The sequence below is a fragment of the Symphalangus syndactylus genome, chromosome 13, assembly GCF_028878055.3.
Source record: "Symphalangus syndactylus isolate Jambi chromosome 13, NHGRI_mSymSyn1-v2.1_pri, whole genome shotgun sequence".
In the NCBI taxonomy this organism is placed as follows: Eukaryota; Metazoa; Chordata; class Mammalia; order Primates; family Hylobatidae; genus Symphalangus; species Symphalangus syndactylus.
In genome coordinates this window covers 34,605,179-34,622,442 of record NC_072435.2, presented here as the reverse complement: position 1 = coordinate 34,622,442, position 17,264 = coordinate 34,605,179, and the positions used below count along the sequence as shown (strand labels likewise).

The 17,264-nt window shown below is 55.8% G+C and overlaps 1 protein-coding gene across 6 annotated transcripts in view; it reads left to right on the top strand.

The window, feature by feature from the left end:
• Positions 1-16,979, top strand: part of ADAMTS10 (ADAM metallopeptidase with thrombospondin type 1 motif 10) — a 30,986-nt gene extending 14,007 nt beyond the window's left edge. For 3 of the 6 annotated variants that reach the window (XM_055236746.2, XM_055236743.2, XM_055236745.2), the window contains 21 exons: positions 5-88; positions 202-347; positions 749-792; positions 922-1,027; positions 1,115-1,261; positions 1,431-1,572; positions 4,356-4,463; positions 5,124-5,269; positions 5,364-5,427; positions 7,237-7,339; positions 7,643-7,776; positions 7,863-7,986; positions 10,313-10,393; positions 10,488-10,651; positions 10,739-10,865; positions 10,956-11,085; positions 11,555-11,759; positions 11,932-12,108; positions 12,186-12,345; positions 15,201-15,318; positions 16,222-16,979. In XM_055236746.2, coding sequence (XP_055092721.1) covers positions 5-88; positions 202-347; positions 749-792; positions 922-1,027; positions 1,115-1,261; positions 1,431-1,572; positions 4,356-4,463; positions 5,124-5,269; positions 5,364-5,427; positions 7,237-7,339; positions 7,643-7,776; positions 7,863-7,986; positions 10,313-10,393; positions 10,488-10,651; positions 10,739-10,865; positions 10,956-11,085; positions 11,555-11,759; positions 11,932-12,108; positions 12,186-12,345; positions 15,201-15,318; positions 16,222-16,627 — 2,916 coding nt within the window. In that variant the 3' untranslated portion in view covers positions 16,628-16,979. Of the gene's footprint in view, positions 1-4; positions 89-201; positions 348-748; positions 793-921; positions 1,028-1,114; positions 1,262-1,430; positions 1,573-4,355; positions 4,464-5,123; positions 5,270-5,363; positions 5,428-7,236; positions 7,340-7,642; positions 7,777-7,862; positions 7,987-10,312; positions 10,394-10,487; positions 10,652-10,738; positions 10,866-10,955; positions 11,086-11,554; positions 11,760-11,931; positions 12,109-12,185; positions 12,346-14,076; positions 14,244-15,200; positions 15,319-16,221 lie in introns of those variants that run through there. The other 3 variants (XR_008650029.2, XM_055236748.2, XM_055236749.2) reach the window with 3 other exon arrangements.
• The last annotated feature ends 285 nt before the right edge of the window (positions 16,980-17,264 follow it).

Sequence of the window (17,264 nt, the reverse complement as noted above, 5' to 3'; positions counted from 1 at the left end):
TCAGGTTGCCAAACTTTTCCAGGACTCGAGTCTGGGAAGCACCATTAACATCCTCGTAACTCGCCTCATCCTGCTCACGGAGGACCAGGTGCGGGGGGCTCCCTCCCCTTCCCCTTCCCTTTCCCCTTCCCCTTCATACCAGCATGTCCTGCCGTCCCCTGGGTGGTGGGTGCCCACGCACTTCCCTCTGTCCATCCCCAGCCCACTCTGGAGATCACCCACCACGCCGGCAAGTCCCTGGACAGCTTCTGTAAGTGGCAGAAATCCATCGTGAACCACAGCGGCCATGGCAATGCCATTCCAGAGAACGGTGTGGCTAACCATGACACAGCAGTGCTCATCACACGGTGAGGGGACAGGAGAGGTCTAGGACTGGGGCTGAGAAAACAGGTGGTCCAGGGAACCGTGAGGGTCCAAACAGAGATCACTTCTGCTGGGTTTGCGAGGAGCAGAGAAGCTTGGGCCACCCATAAGGGAGCCAGGGATGGGGAGGGGCTGCATGAGAATAATGGGTAAGGGAGGTTTGGGACCATTTGGGCACTGATGCCCTCATTCACTCATTCTCTCGCTCATGCATGCATGCACTCATTCATTCATTCAAGTGGTCAGTCACTCCTGTATGCAGCTTCAGGTGAGAGGCAGATGGCACCTCCAAGGCAGGACTCAACCCCCAGAGCTGGGCATGGTGGCATCAGCAGGGCTTAGGGAGACAGCCCAGCCCCCTCACTGCCCCCGTCTCCTTTTACAGCTATGACATCTGCATCTACAAGAACAAACCCTGCGGCACACTAGGTACCTGAGCCCCGTAGGTTTCAGGCGCCTATGAAGGCAGTGGGCTGGGGTGAGACCTGGCAAGTGGATGGGGCCAGCCAGCACCATCCTGAGCCTCCCAGCCCCATCCCCACATGTCCATCTTCCCAGGCCTGGCCCCAGTGGGCGGAATGTGTGAGCGCGAGAGAAGCTGCAGCGTCAATGAGGACATTGGCCTGGCCACAGCGTTCACCATTGCCCATGAGATCGGGCACACGTGAGGCCGGGGCACACAGGAGGGGGAGGACGGGAGGAGCTGGGCGGGTCCCTCAGCGCCCGGCAGAGCCGACACCCCTTTCCCCAGATTCGGCATGAACCATGACGGCGTGGGAAACAGCTGTGGGGCCCGTGGTCAGGACCCAGCCAAGCTCATGGCTGCCCACATTACCATGAAGACTAACCCATTCGTGTGGTCATCCTGCAGCCGTGACTACATCACCAGCTTTCTAGAGTGAGGATGCACTTGAGTGTCCCTCAGAGCGGGTCACACTCATGGTGGGGCAGGGTGCATGGGAGATGATAGAAACCAGGGCTGCTCCCTGGGACCCCCATCCAGCTGAGGCTCCTGAGCTCTTGATTTGCAGCCACCTAGCATGACAGTTGCTTTTCTCTCGAGGCAGCTCGGGCCTGGGGCTCTGCCTGAACAACCGGCCCCCCAGACAGGACTTTGTGTACCCAACAGTGGCGCCGGGCCAAGCCTACGATGCAGATGAGCAATGCCGCTTTCAGCATGGAGTCAAATCGCGTCAGTGTAAATACGGGGTAGAGAGAGCCTTCCTGCTTTCCTTCCTGGGAGGGGAGGGGGCCGCTGGGGCTGGGGGAGGGGACTCCACCAGGGCACCCACCTGGGAAGTGGGGGGGTGGGAGAGCCGGGAAGGGGGTGAGGTGAGCCCCCGTGGGGACCTGGGAGGACAGAGGTGCATGGAGTGTGCAAAATGTCCCAAGCAATCAGACAGTGCTTGGGAACAAAAATGGGATCACCTGCTTCTCCAGACCCCCGATTTGAGGGCTGGGCTGGGGGGCCACCTTCTGTCTGGCACATCACACCCCCTGTGGGCTACAGCAGGATCAAAGTCTCAAGACCTCTCACGGGGCAGTTTTTAACTAAACATCCAGTCCTGATTGAAATAATTTCCCTGGGGATGAGCCATCTTCCCTACTTGGCAAAGAACTAGACAGAACCTTCCAGGGACTCCCTGTCTGGAGGAGCTCTGAGCCTCCTGACCTCTCCCCACTCTTTCCTGAAGTTTAGACTCCCAAAGCCCCATTCGTGCATAGAGAAGGGCATTGGGGGCAGGGGGTTCCACTCCCAGCTCCCCCCAGGAAGCTGAAGACCTACTGGCTTCCTGCTTCAGCCACCCACCCGCCTCGATTCCCTAAATGCACCCCTAAGCTCCTCACAGTCTCAGCCCTAGGGGCCCAGGCTCAGCCCCAGTTCTTCACACCATCACAACTCAAAGGATCAGAGTTTTTGTGATGCCATGTTAATGCAAAGCAGAGGGCAAGCAGCTGCCAAATTGCCCTCCCTCCATTCCACTGCAAGACAGAGACAAACCCTGGAACAATTTCTGTTTCATTGACATTCCACCCTTGACACCCGCCAACACCCTAACTTAGCTGGTAACTACAGCACTCTCTAAGGAATTGCTAAAGAATTCCGAAGCTACTCCTCAACATCTGCTGTGACCCAGGTATCCTAACAATGATCGTGGTATCTGACATTTACTGAGCTCTATGTGCTAAGCATGTGCTGTGTATCATCATCTAAACTCCTGACAATCCTATTAGCCCCCAAGTTACAGAGGAAGGGACTGAGGCATAGCATAGGGAGGATGACTTGTCCAAGGCCACAGTTCGAGACCATGACAGAGCTGGGATTTAAATCCAGGTCTCTCATGACTCTCTAAATTTTACAAAGGGGCAGGGGAGGGGAGGAGCTGTCAAAATATCAAGCTTGGGCTGGCAGCGGCTATATGTTGAATTGAGCCTTCCTTTTAGTTTTTGAAGGAACATCTTTCAAGCCATCTTGGCAAAGGGGGATTTATTTACTTCATGTGAACTGGTTAATATATGTAAAGGGTTCAGTCTTGTGCCTGGTCCAGAGATAGCGGTGGTCATTGTTACCCAATAATGGCATTGGTGCAAGTCCTTTCTTATCTATCCTGTCACGTGCCTCATAGCCATTTATATAGGCAAGGCAGGCATTAGGCTGTCCATCTAGTAGATGAGTAAACTGAGGCCCAGAGAGAGGAAATATGTTGTAAGTCGGTAGCAGAATTGAGGTCTCTGCACAACTCAAATATACCACAGTGCCTCCTTGTGGAGAGGAGGACAAAAGCAGGGCTGAAATCATTCACTTGAAGAGGTGTCAGAAGTGGGATTGCGACTGGACTGATGTGATATTTTTAGATATGGCCAGAAGGACACAGTCTGAGTTTCTAGCTGAGAAGTGTCTTCTGTAAGGCAGAAGGCAGAGACTCTAGAGGACCTTTGAGGGAGAATGTGTTTGAGAACAACTCTTCCAACTTCTCACGTATGTACAGCTATCTCTCAGGGGCTGACCTAGGAAGGGTCCCTTCCAATGGCCATTGATCGATCCAGTCCCACATCTGGAAAGCTTACAAGAATTGGGTTCAAAGAGGGGATTACACTTGATAATTACAGAAGGACCACCTACTTCTTAGAGGAAAGACCCTGGGAGATTGCTTAGGATGTGGGCCAAGAGGGTCAGAGATTTTGCTTCACCTGAACTCAGTGAGGCTTCTCCAGGGATATTAACCTGGACTTTAAGAGTCAGAGTGAGTCCCTGGGACTAGTCCAGCCCATCCAGCATTCAGACGGGAAGAAGATTGGGCTGATTTTTCACCTGGAGAAAGAGGAATGTCGCACACAGACCTAACTTGGCATTATCCCCTCCCAAACTCCTACCCCTCCCCATAGCTTAAAAGTGTTGGGAGCTTCTCCACTTTAGATGGGGGAACAGAGAACCAACAGCTGGAAAAAACTAGAGATGAGGCCTTTGGCCTAGTCAACATCCAGGCCGATTTCTCAGAGCCACCACTTTCCCTTCGGCTACTTTGCCCGTCCCATAAAAGAACCCCAAATCCTTCCTGTTCCTTCCTCAGCAGGTCCCAAGTTTCCTTCCAGAAACTCAGAAGGCACCAGGAGCCGAATTGCAAAGTTCGTTAGAGCACAGACTCTGAATTAAAGAGCTGGGTTAAACTCCAGGCTACTCCCTTAGTAGCTGTGTGACCTCTAGCAAGTCTGAAGCTTGGTTTTCTCCCAGTAAGATGGGGTAGTACTGCCTAAAGGGGTATATGGCATGTATAAGGTGTTCCATAAATGGAGCTTATTGGCAGAGGATAAGTCACAGGCCATGCCCTGCAAGGGGATGCACGAAGACCCACTGCGAGCCAGGAAGGGAGTATGGGGCTCTCTGCTCCGGGACCGGCAGTGAGCCGAACATCTGGGTCCTCCCAAGCCGGGCGGGCTGCCCCAGGGAGGAAGGGAGGGGGGCGAGCCTGAGCGGGCGCCTCGGCCCGCAGGAGGTCTGCAGCGAGCTGTGGTGTCTGAGCAAGAGCAACCGGTGCATCACCAACAGCATCCCGGCCGCCGAGGGCACGCTGTGCCAGACGCACACCATCGACAAGGGGGTGAGCGCCTGCCAGGCCCCCCAACCTGGCCACGCCCCCTGCGCCACCTCCCCCGTTGGCCACGCCTACCCGCCTGTCCTTCGGCCTATTATCTGGTCCCTCCCGCATTGGCCACGCCCGTCATCTGTGCTCCCTCGGCTGTGGCCACGCCTACTGCTTGCTCCTTCCCGCGTTGGCCACGCCCACCGTCTATGCTGCCCTTGGTTCTGGCCACGCCTGCTGTTTACTCCCTCCCGCGTTGGCCACGCCCACCGTCTAATGATTCCCACGGCTCTGGCCACGCCTACTGTTTGCTCGCTCCCTCATTGGCCACGCCCGTCCCCTGTGCTGCCCTCGGCTCTGGCCACGCCTACTGCCTGTAGACCCCTCCCCGGCCTGGAGCCACGCCCCACCTCGTCTCCACGCTTATCGTGGTCCTGTCTACACCCCTCCCCATTCAGCACCCTGTGCTCAGGACACGTCTCTCGCTTGTACCTTGTCTGTCTCCCAGACCACTCTCCTACGTAACATGACCCTGTCCGCATGTTCAGACTCCGCCTCTGCCCATCCCCTTCCAGCCCCATCCCGAAGAGGCTGATATCTCTCTGGCTGGGGCCTGGAGTAGGGAACGGTGCACGGGGCCCGGGCTGGACTCACTCCTTCCTGTCTCCCCCCACCCAGTGGTGCTACAAGCGGGTCTGTGTCCCCTTTGGGTCCCGCCCAGAGGGCGTGGACGGAGCCTGGGGGCCTTGGACTCCGTGGGGCGACTGCAGCCGGACCTGTGGCGGCGGCGTGTCCTCTTCTAGCCGTCACTGCGACAGCCCCAGGTCAGCCCTCAGGACCCCCACCCGGGAGGGCAGAGCGACCCCCGCCCCCATCGCCCCCTGCCTCATCCCTCTCCTATCCCACCACCCTTTCCAGGCCAACCATTGGGGGCAAGTACTGTCTGGGTGAGAGAAGGCGACACCGCTCCTGCAACACGGATGTGAGTTCCCCCAAACCCCTTGAGGAAGGGGGGAGGAAGCACTAAAAAACAGCTATCAGAGGCCGGGCACCGTGGCTCACGCCTGTAATCCCAACACTTTGGGAGGCCAAGGCAGGCGGATCACGAGGTCAGGAGATCGAGACCATCCTGGCTAACACAGTAAAACCCCGTCTCTACTAAAAATACAAAAATTAGCTGGGCGTGGTGGCGGGCGCCTGTAATCCTAGCTACTCGGGAGGCTGAGGCAGGAGAATCGCTTGAACCCGGGAGGCGGAGGCTGCAGTGAGCCGAGATCGCACCACTGCACTCCAGCCTGGGTGACAGAGCGAAACTCCATCTCAAAAAAAAAAAAAAAAAAGACTCTCAGAGTGCTTCATCCGGGCACCTGCTGCCTCCTAGGGAACCTGCAGCCGCCACCCCCCTCTCTTCCCTCCTCTCCCTGACCCCCACCACCATCTAGTCCCCAACTCCTCCTCCTTAAAGACCTGGCTCCTTCCAGCTCTCTTTTCCTCCTACGTTTAGACTACAAGCCCCCATCTTGAAATCACTGCTTGACCCTCACAATCCCCTACCATCCAGTCTCTCCCCTCCCTTTACAGCCCAACTTCCCCGGAAGAGTCCCACCCCTGCCTTCTGTCATCCCCCAAAGTTGTAGCTGAAGCTTCCTCTCACCAAACCCAGTGACAGGTGTCTGTCCTCTGCTTCTGCCCTCAGCTGACCTGGGACCACCAGTGAGCAGTAAGAAGTTTACTGGGGAGGGGGTGTTTCAGAGGGCAGTGACAGCTTCGGACTCTTCAGCCGCCCGGCCGGGGGGACCCAGGTCTTCAGAGAATCCACATGCTAGCACCTTCTATAAACCCTGATCCCTTCCAGACCTTCTCTCTCAAGAAAGACTCCATGTGGCCAGGCACAGTGGGTCACGCCTATAATCCCAGCACTTTGGGAGGCTGAGGCAGGCAGATCACCTGAGGTCAGCAGTTCGAGACCAGCCTGGCCAACATGGCAAAACCCCGTCTCTACTAAAAATACAAAAATTAGGCCAGATGCGGTGGCTCACACCTGCAATCCCAGCACTTTGGAAGACCGAGGCGGGAGGATCACCTGAGGTCAGGAGTTCGAGACCAGCCTGGCTAACATGGTGAAACCCCGTCTCTACTAAAAATACAAAAAATTAGCCAGGCCCAGTGGCGTGAGCCTGTAGTCCCAGCTACTCGGGAGGCTGAGACAGGAGAATCACTTGAACCCCAGAAGCGGAGGTTGCAGTGAGCCGAGATTGCGTCATTGCACTCCAACTTGGGCAACAAGAGCAAAACTCTGTCTAAACATAAATAAATAAATAAAAATACAAAAATTAGCCAGGCATAGTGGGATGCACATGTAATGCCAGCTACTCGGGAGGCTGAGACAGGAGAATCGCTTGAACCCAGGAGATGGAGGTTGCAATGAGCTAAGATCATGCCACTGTACTGCAGCCTGGGCGACAGAGTGAGATTCTGTCTCAAAAAAAAAAAAAAAAGAAAAAATGCGAGCAAGAAAGATTCCATAGTCTGGAACCAGAAACCCAGGTGTGTCCTGCCCAACTCACCCTCAGACCTCTAATGAGGGATCCAGTCCTATCCCAGATGTGTCTACATGCCCAGCCCAGGCTACCTTCCAGGCCTAGTCTCACACAGACCGCCACAGCCTCCTCCCTGGCCTCCCTGCCTCTAGCCTCCCTCCTCCACACCATCCTTCTCCGAGCACCCCTTTTCTGCTCTGACTTCATCCCCCAAGCCTGGCCTCCCTCCATCTCTCCTCTCCTGCCCCCAGGACTGTCCCCCTGGCTCCCAGGACTTCAGAGAAGTGCAGTGTTCTGAATTTGACAGCATCCCTTTCCGTGGGAAATTCTACACGTGGAAAACGTACCGGGGAGGTGAGTGTGGGACTCCGAAGGCTGTGGGGCTGTGAAGGGCAGCCGTGGGAGTGTCCAGCAGCAGGTGGATGAATGCAGCATCCCGGGGTCTGCCCTGAGCCCTGTCCCCACCTAGGGAGCCAGAGTACTTGGGATATGGTACTATGGGGGTTCAACATGACGCTAGGAGCCCCCACTCCCTCTGCCCAAGCTGCCCTTCCTCTTGGGTCTCGGGTCTGTCTCTCTTGGCCTCACTCCCCCAGGGAGCGAGCAAGGAGTTCCGGGGTGGTCTGGCCCATGGTATGACGGGGCCGTGCCCCCCAGGGGGCGTGAAGGCCTGCTCGCTCACGTGCCTAGCAGAAGGCTTCAACTTCTACACGGAGAGGGCGGCAGCCGTGGTGGACGGGACACCCTGCCGTCCAGACACAGTGGACATTTGCGTCAGTGGCGAATGCAAGGTGGAGGGGACTCCCAGGGAGGTGGAGAGGGGATGGGGAGCAGGGGTGGGTTAGGGGGTCGCCTCACTCATGCCTTTTCCATGCAGCACGTGGGCTGCGACCGAGTCCTGGGCTCCGACCTGCGGGAGGACAAGTGCCGAGTGTGTGGTGGTGACGGCAGCACCTGCGAGACCATCGAGGGCGTCTTCAGCCCAGCCTCACCTGGGGCAGGTGAGAGTCTCCAGCTTCCCTCCCACACTCCCTGCATGGGCCAGCTGGCTGTGGGTGGAGCTGATCTCAGTGCAGTAGTTGAGATCACTAACTCCTCAGACCCCAGGGGCCCCGTGGAGTGTCAGGAGTCCCCAAAAGTCCTGGGGGCTCAGCCAGGCAAAGTGGCTCAAGCCTGTAATCCCATCGCTTTGGGAGGCCGAGGCAGGAGGATCACTTGAGGCCAGGAGTTTGGGACCAGCCTGGCCAACATGGTGAAACCCTGTTTCTACTAAAAATACAAAGATTAGCCGGGTGTGGTGGCGAGCACCTGTAATCCCAGCTACTCAGGAAGCTGAGGCATGAGAATTCCTTGAACCTGGGAGGTGGAGGCTGCCGTGAGCCGAGATCACACAACTGCACTCCAGTCTGGGTGACAGAGCGAGGCTCTGTCTCAAAAAAAAAGAGTGTCTCAGGAGATAGGAGCCTAAATCTGTCTCCTCTGCCTCCTGGAGGAGCTCATGCCACATCTGGGTGGAAGCGAGCGTCACTTTCCATCCTCTGTGAGCCAGAGGAGCTGCAAGAATGTTCTGTGCTAGCAGGGAAAGGCTTACAATGGGAGGGGATATTCAGAGAGTGTAGAAAGCACCTTTTCCAGCTTGGGCTTTGGGCGAGTGAGAGAGAGCCCAGGGGAAGAGGGGAGGAGGCTCAGGAAATATCTGGAAGGCTGAGGAAGCCGTAGGCACTGTCAGAGGGAAGGAGTGTGTCCAGGTGAGGCAGGAGTAGGTTGCAGAGTGTGAGTTTCATTCCCTAGGTAGAGTCCCATTGGGGTTTTATAATAAGCAGCCTGGCCGCTGGCATCAAAACTGAGACAGGCACCGTGGCTCACGCCTGTAATCCCAGTGCTTTGGGAGGCTGAAGCGGGAGGATCCCTTGAGCCCAGGAGTTTGAGACCAGCCTGGGCAACATAGGGAGACCCCAACTCTACAAAAAACAAAAATTTTTTTTTGAGACGGAGTCTCAATCTGTCACCCAGGCTAGAGTGCAGTGGCTTGATCTCAGCTCACTGCAACTTCTGCCTCCCAGGTTCAAGAAATTCTCCTGCCTCACCATCCCGAGTAGCTGGGACTACAGACATGCACTACACAGCCGGCTAATTTTTGTATCTGTAGAAGAGATAGGGTTTCACCATATTGGCCAGGCTAGTCTAGAACTCCTGACCTCAAGTGATCCACCCACCTAGGCCTCCCGAAGTGCTAGGAATACAGGTGTGAGCCACCACACCTGGCCAAACTCTGCAAAATTCTTTTTTTTTTTTTTTTTGAGATGGGGTCTCGCTCTGTCACCCAGGCTAGAGTGCAGTGGCACCATCTCGGCTCACTGCAAGCTCCGCCTACTAGGTTCACGCCATTCTCCTGCCTCAGCCTCCTGACTAGCTGGGACTACAGGCGCCCGCCACCACGCCCAGCTAATTTTTGTATATTTAGTAGAGACAGGGTTTCACCGTGTTAGCCAGGATTGTCTCCATCTCCTGACCTCGTGATCTGCCCGCCTCGGCCTCCCAAAGTGCTGGGATTACAGACATGAGCCACCGCGCCAGGCTACAAAATTCTTTTAATTAGGCGGGTGTGGTGGTATACACCTGTAGTTCCAGCTACTCAGGAGGCTGAGAGGCAGGAGGATCCCTTGACCCCAGGAGGTCAAGGCTGCAGTAAGCTGTGATCGCACCACTGCACTCCAACTTGGGTGACAGAGTGAGATCCTGTCTAAAAAAAAAAAAAAAAAAAAAGCTGGCCAGGCTCATACCAGTACTCCCAGCCCTTTGGGAGACTGAGGCAAGAGGATCACTTGAGCCCAGGAGTTTGAGACCAGCCTGAGCAACTTATGGAGACCCCAACTCTAAAAAAAAAAAAAAAAAAGTTTTTTTTTAGTCAGTCAGGTGTGGTGGCTCACACCTGTAGTCCCGGCTACTCGAGAGGCTGAGGCGGGAGGATCACTTGAGCCTAGGAGTCTGAGGCTACAGTGAGCCAAGATCACTCCACTGCACTCCAGCCTGGGCAACAGAGAGATCCTGTCTCCAAAAAAAAAAATAAAGAAAAAAATAATCCCAACCCAGCCATTTCCTAGCTGTAAAACCTGGTCAAGTTCTTTAGCTTTTCTGTGCCTCAGTTTTGTCATCCCTAAAATGGGGACAATGAAACACCTGATTCACAAGGGTGGGGCAGAGGTGCAGTTAGATGTGTGTTTAGCGCAGTAACAGTTAGCTGTTATCCTCATGGGCCGGGGACAGGGGAGGCAGGCAAGTGTTGGGGACATGCCAAGTGGGTGACATCTGAGCTCTGCTGTTCAGGGTACGAGGATGTCGTCTGGATTCCCAAAGGCTCTGTCCACATCTTCATCCAGGATCTGAACCTCTCTCTCAGTCACTTGGGTGAGCAGATGGTGGGGAGGGGATGAGGATTAGGGGTTAGTGGGGAGGGAGGTTTTAGCATGACTAGAATTCTGAACCCTGCACTGTGCCCTAGCCCTGAAGGGAGACCAGGAGTCCCTGCTGCTGGAGGGACTGCCCGGGACCCCGCAGCCCCACCGCCTGCCCCTGGCTGGGACCAACTTTCAGCTGCGACAGGGGCCAGACCAGGTCCAGAGCCTCGAAGCCCTGGGACCGATTAATGCATCTCTTATCGTCATGGTAACAGGGAGACTGGGGGCAAGGTGCAGCCTTTAGAATTAGAGACTCCATGCGATCCTTCCACTGGCTGCCGCCCCCTTCCTCCAGGTGCTGGCCCGGACCGAGCTGCCCGCCCTCCGCTACCGCTTCAATGCCCCCATCGCCCGTGACTCGCTGCCCCCCTACTCCTGGCACTATGCGCCCTGGACCAAGTGCTCGGCCCAGTGTGCAGGCGGTGAGGCCGGGGGTGGGGGAAGGCACAAGATACCTGGGCTGAGGTTCTCTGGGCCGGGAGGGGCTGAGCAGGCCTCTCACCCTCCCCCAGGTAGCCAGGTGCAGGCGGTGGAGTGCCGCAACCAGTTGGACAGCTCCGCGGTCGCCCCCCACTACTGCAGTGCCCACAGCAAGCTGCCCAAAAGGCAGCGCGCCTGCAACACGGAGCCTTGTCCGCCAGAGTGAGTGCCGCCAGGGGGCAGTGTTGCTCAGGGTGAGAGGAGAGTACTCCCTGGAGTCAAGAGCGAGTGCTCCAGGGGGGTGGGGACCAGGTTAGTGCAGAGTCAGAGTGACAGTGGGCCGAGTGCTACAGTAATGGTTCTATAGAACTTGTGGGGGAGTCCAAGGTAATAGTGCCCCCAAGGTGGGGGTCAAGTTTGCATGGCCCTGGAGTCAGAATGATGGCGCTGCCTGGTCACTCGCATTGTCCAAAGATTTATTTCTCCTTAGGGTAATGCACCTCTCTGCTCTCTGCCCCGAGTCTGGGTGCAGGCTAACGATGCCCCAGGTGTGGAATGTGGAGGTGACTGGTGCCAGTTTCCACATGACGGCTTGGTGGTTGGAAGGGTGGGGGTAGGCTATAGTGCCCCCTGCTCTAGTGTTGGGACCCCCTGCCCTGCTTACTTGCTCAGACCCCTTCATCTCCTACAGCTGGGTTGTAGGTAACTGGTCGCTGTGCAGCCGCAGCTGCGATGCAGGCGTGCGCAGCCGCTCGGTCGTGTGCCAGCGCCGCGTCTCTGCCGCGGAGGAGAAGGCGCTGGACGACAGCGCATGCCCGCAGCCGCGCCCACCTGTGCTGGAGGCCTGCCACGGCCCCACTTGCCCTCCTGAGTGGGCGGCCCTCGACTGGTCTGAGGTCAGCTGCCCCCTTCCTTCGCGCCCACTCCCTGTGCAGAGAGGGGCAGGGACTGGGATGCCTAGGTGGGGTGTCCACGGAGACGCCTCTGCGCGATCTCCGGGTTAGCTGTCCCCTCCTCACTTCGCACTGGGGCAGCACCCTGAGCACGAAACGCCCCTTCCAACTGCAGTGCACCCCCAGCTGCGGGCCGGGCCTCCGCCACCGCGTGGTCCTTTGCAAGAGCGCAGACCACCGCGCCACGCTGCCCCCGGCGCACTGCTCACCCGCCGCCAAGCCGCCGGCCACCATGCGCTGCAACTTGCGCCGCTGTCCCCCGGCCCGCTGGGTGGCTGGCGAGTGGGGTGAGGTAGGAGGGCGCGCCCCAGAGGGGTGGGGGCCAGGGCAGGGGCTGCGGGACAGCAACTGAGTGGTGCCCCCTCGCAGTGCTCTGCACAGTGCGGCGTCGGGCAGCGGCAGCGCTCCGTGCGCTGCACCAGCCACACGGGCCAGTCGTCGCACGAGTGCACGGAGGCCCTGCGGCCGCCCACCACGCAGCAGTGTGAGGCCAAGTGCGACAGCCCAACCCCCGGGGACGGCCCTGAAGGTATGTGGGTGACCAGCCAGGGTGCGCCAGGAGGGTCCTGGCCAGAGCCAGCCACAGAGGGCTTTGGGGATCCTGACTTCATCCTAGAACTTCTGGAACCTCGGAAATGCATTGCTTTGTCTCTGCCAGGCCATCCTTCACCATCCCCTCCCTGCAAGCATTTATTAAGTGCCACTGTATGCTGAGTGTTTCAGGCACCTGACCCTTCTGTGCACCCAAACTTGTGACATTTCTCCAGTCACTTTCATAACCTGTACCTATTCATCTCCACCTGTAGCACACTTTCCTGAATATTTTTCCTTTAAATCGGTTTTTCAACCTCAGGCACTAGTGACATTTTGAGCTAGATGATTGTCGTGGGGAGCTGTCCAACGCAGTGTACGGTTTTTGTTTGTTTTTGTTTTTTGGAGAGATGGCGTCTTGCTGTGTTACTCAGGCTGGTCTCCAACTCCTGGGCTCAAGCGATCCTCCCACCTCGGCCTCCCAAAGTGCTGGGATTTGTGCCAGCCTGTAAGATGTTTAGTAGCATCCCTGGCTTCTACCCACTGAGTGCCAGTAGCAGCCCTCTCCCAAGTTATGATGACTAGAAATGTCTCCAGACATTGCCCAATGTCCCCTGGGGGTCAAAATCGATCACTTCCCTTGAGAACCACCACATTTAAGTATACACATTTTTTATGCCTAATTTTTTTTATTTTTTTATTTACTTTTTTTTTTCTTTTTTTGAGATGGAGTCTCGCTGTCACCCAGGCTGGAGTGCAGTGACCTGATCTCGGCTCACTGCAACCTCTGCCTTCCAGGTTCAATCAATTCTCCTGCCTCAGCCCGCTGAGTAGCTGGGAGTACAGGTGCCCGCCACCACACCCAGCTAATTTTTGTATTTTTAGTAGAGACGGGGTTTCACCATGTTGGCCAGGCTGGTCTCAAACTCCTGACCTTGTGATCCGCCGGCCTTGGCCTCCCAAAGTGCTGGGATTAAAGGCGTGAGCCATCATGCCCAGCCTTATTTACTTATTTATTTTTGAGACCGGGACTCACTTTGTCACCCACGTTGGAGTGCAGTAGAGCGATCTCGGCTCATTGCAACCTCCACCTCCCAGGCTCAAGCAATCCTCCTATCTCAGCCCCCCAAATCTCCCCAAGGACTACAGGCAAGAGCCACAGTGCCCAGTTAATTTTTGCATTCTTGTATTCTTTGATAGAGACGGGGTTTTGCCATGTTGCCCAGGCTGGTCTTGAACTCCTAGCCTCAAGCAATCCACCCGCCTCGGCCTCCCAAAATGGCGGGATTACAGGCATGAGCCACTGCACCTGGCTGTAATTTTTTTTTTTCTTTTTTTGAGACAAAGTCTCACTCTGTCGCCCAGGCCGTAGTGCAGTGGCACGATCTCAGCTCACTGCAACCTCCACCTCCTGGGTACAAGTGATTCTCCTGCCTCAGCCTCCTGAGTAGCTGGGATTACAGGCACGTGCCACCATGACCAGCTAATTTTTGTATTTTTAGTAGAGATGGGGTTTCACCATATTGGCCAGGCTGGTCTTGAACTCCTGACCTCAGGTGATCTGCCCGCCTTGGCCTCCCAGAGTGCTGGGATTACAAGCATGACCCACCGCGCCAGGCCCATAAATTTATTTTTGATAGAGAACGATTAATTTCTTACTCTGGGCACTGCAACCAAACTACCTGGGTTCATCTTCCACCTCTGTGTTTTTGTTTCTTTATCTGTCAAGGGATGTAAATGATATATTCACTTGAGGGGTGCCCCAGAAGGGAGATGCAATAAAATGATCCACCCAGGCCAGGCGAGGTGGCTCACACCTGTAATCCCAGCACTTTGGGAGGCTGAACTGGAAAGATTGCCTGAGCCCAGGAGTTGGAGACCAGCCTGAGAAACACAGTAAGACACCTGTATCTACAAAAAACAAAATTAGGCTGGGCGTGGTGGCTCACGCCTGTAATCTCAACACATTGGGAGGCCGAGGTGGGCAGATCACCTGAGGTCAGGAGTTTGAGACTAACCTGGCCAACATGGCGAAACCCCAGATCTACTAAAAATACAAAAATTAGACAGGGGTGATGGCATGTGCCTGTAATCCCAGCTACTCGGGAGGCTGAGGCAGGAGAGTCTCTTGAACCCAGGAGGTGGAGGTTGCAGTGAGCCAAGATTGCGCCACTACACTCCAGCGTGGGCGACAAAAAAAAAAAAAAAAAAAAAAAATCCATCTGTAGCTCTTAATTTGCCCCAGGTCCTGCCATAAATCACTGGCCACTAGATGGAAGCCCATATCCATCCATAGTCATCAACAGATATCCTGATCACACAAAATAGTCAATGCTCTGAAAAATACCCTGACTCACCCACTCAGCTGGGACTCAAGATCTTCAGGTTTTGTTTTGTTTGTTTTTGTTTTGTTTTGTTTTGAGACAGAGTCTCACTCTGTCGCCCAGGCTGGAGTGCAGTGACACGATCTTGGCTCACTGCAAGCTCCACCTCCCGGGTTCACGCCATTCTCCTGCCTCAGCCTCCTGAATAGCTGGGACTACAGGCGCCCACCACCACATCCAGCTAATTTTTGTATTTTTAGTAGAGACAGGGTTTCACCGTGTTAGCCAGGATGGTCTCAATCTCCTGACCTCATGATCCGCCCGACTCAGCCTCCCAAAGTGCTGGGATTACAGGCTTGAGCCACCGCGCCCGGCCTGTCTTCACTCTATTAAAAAAGAAAACGAGTGAGGATTACAGCCCCAAATGGACATTTTTTCCTGGGTGCTATGAAAAGGAACGATGGAAAGGAAAGGGAATATTTGTCTTCTTTTGTTTTATTGGGTCGTGTTTGTTTGTTTTGTTTGACAGGGTCTCGCTCTGTCGCCCAGGCTAGAGTGCAGTGGTGCCACCATAGCTCACTGCAGCCTCCACCTCCTGGGCTCAAGCAATCCTCCAGCCTCAGCCTCTTGAGTAGCTGGGACTACAGGTACATGCCACAACACCCGGCTAATTTTTCCTTTTTTTTTTTTTTGTCGTTTTGTTTTGTTTTGTTTGGTTTGGTTTGGTTTGGTTTTGTGACAGAGTCTCGCTCTGTCTCCCAGGCTGGAGTGCAGTGGCGTGATCTCGGCTCACTGCGACCTCCGCCTCCCGGGTTCAGGCAATTCTCCTGCCTCAGGCTGTCGAGTAGCTGGGATTACAGGCACCCGCCACCACGCCCAGCTACTTTTTATATTTTTAGTAGAGATGGGGTTTGATCACGTTGGCCAGGCTGGTTTCAAACTCCCGACCTGAAGTGATCCACCTGCCTCGGCCTCCCAAAGTGCTGGGATTACGGGCATGAGCCACCATGCCCAGCCTATTTTTTTCTTTTAATTAGTTTTTGTAGATGCAGTGATCTCACTATGTTACCCAGGCTGGTCTCGAATTCCTGGGCTCAAGCAGTCCTCCTGCCTTGGCCTCCCAAAGTGCTGGGATTACAGGCATGATACACTGTACCCGGCCCTTTTCTCATTACTAATGTGTCTGTGTTGGCCCCCAACCCTACACTCTCTTAAATCCTCAAAACAGCCCAGTGACATCGGTGCTATTATAAGCCCCCTTTGATAGTTGAGGAAACGAAGGCACAGAAGTCAGGCGTGGTTTGCTCACACCTGTAGTCCCAACTACTCAGGAGGCTGAGGTGAGAGGATCACTTGAGCTCAAGAGTTGGAGACCAGCCTGGTCAACATAGCAAGACACCATCTGTTAAAAAAAAAAAAAAAAAAAAGTAAATCTAAAAAGAAAGAAACTAAGGCAAAGTCACTGGCCAGGAAGCACTGCAGGTCATGTGCGCAGCCCTGCGGGGAGGGCGGCTAAGACCTGATTTTCATTCCTTCTCCCGCCCCCGCAGAGTGCAAGGATGTGAACAAGGTCGCCTACTGCCCCCTGGTGCTCAAATTTCAGTTCTGCAGCCGAGCCTACTTCCGCCAGATGTGCTGCAAAACCTGCCAGGGCCACTAGGGGGCGCGCGGCACCCGGAGCCACAGCTGGCGGGGTCTCCGCCGCCAGCCCTGCAGCGGGCCGGCCAGAGGGGGCCCCAGGGGGGCGGGAACTGGGAGGGAAGGGTGAGACGGAGCCGGAAGTTATTTATTGGGAATCCCTGCAGGGCCCTGGCTGGGGGATGGAGAGGGGCTGGCTGTCCCCCTAGGGCCCCTCTTCAGCATCCCCCCCTTCCAGTTCACATAGTGAGACCCCCTCCAGGGTGGGTCTGGGAGGGGACAGCTGTTCACCCCAGCATCCTTTGCACCCACCCTTAGGGAGTCCTCAACACTCCCCCCCTCCTTTGATCGGAATACGTACTGTGAAGAGTAGGGGTGGGGAGGGGGTCTGCCGGTGCCCTGCCCCCCAGCACTGCCCTACCCCTCCACTCCGAGCTGGGGGGGAGTCTGTGTCTGCTATGGGAGAGGGGGGTAGCACCACCTCCCTGACACCCTCCCCTGACCTGACCAGGGGGAGGATCCACCCCAACCTCTGCCCTGCCTGCCCCAGGGGCACCCCGACATCCAGGCCACCCCCTCATGGTGCTACAGACCCTGCCCTGGGGCCCACACACTCCTGCCAGGAAGCCCCTACATCAGTAAAGTTCTGTCTTGTGTAGATTTCTACGAATTGCAGTGTGTGTGTGTCAGTGCATCCAGTAGCCCCCACCCAGGTCTGGAAAGGACCACCCATTTTCCCAGGTCTACCCAGCAGGCAAAAGGGGACTTTTTTTTTTTTTTTCTGAGACAGTCCCTGTCGCCCAGCTATGCCTATCATAGCTCACTGCAGCCTTGATCTCCTGGGCTCAAGCGATCCTCCCACTTCCACCTCCTGAAGAGCTGGGACTACAGGCGTGCACCACCACACCCAGCTGATTTTTTAATTTTTCTAGAGACGAGGTCTCGCTCTGTTGCC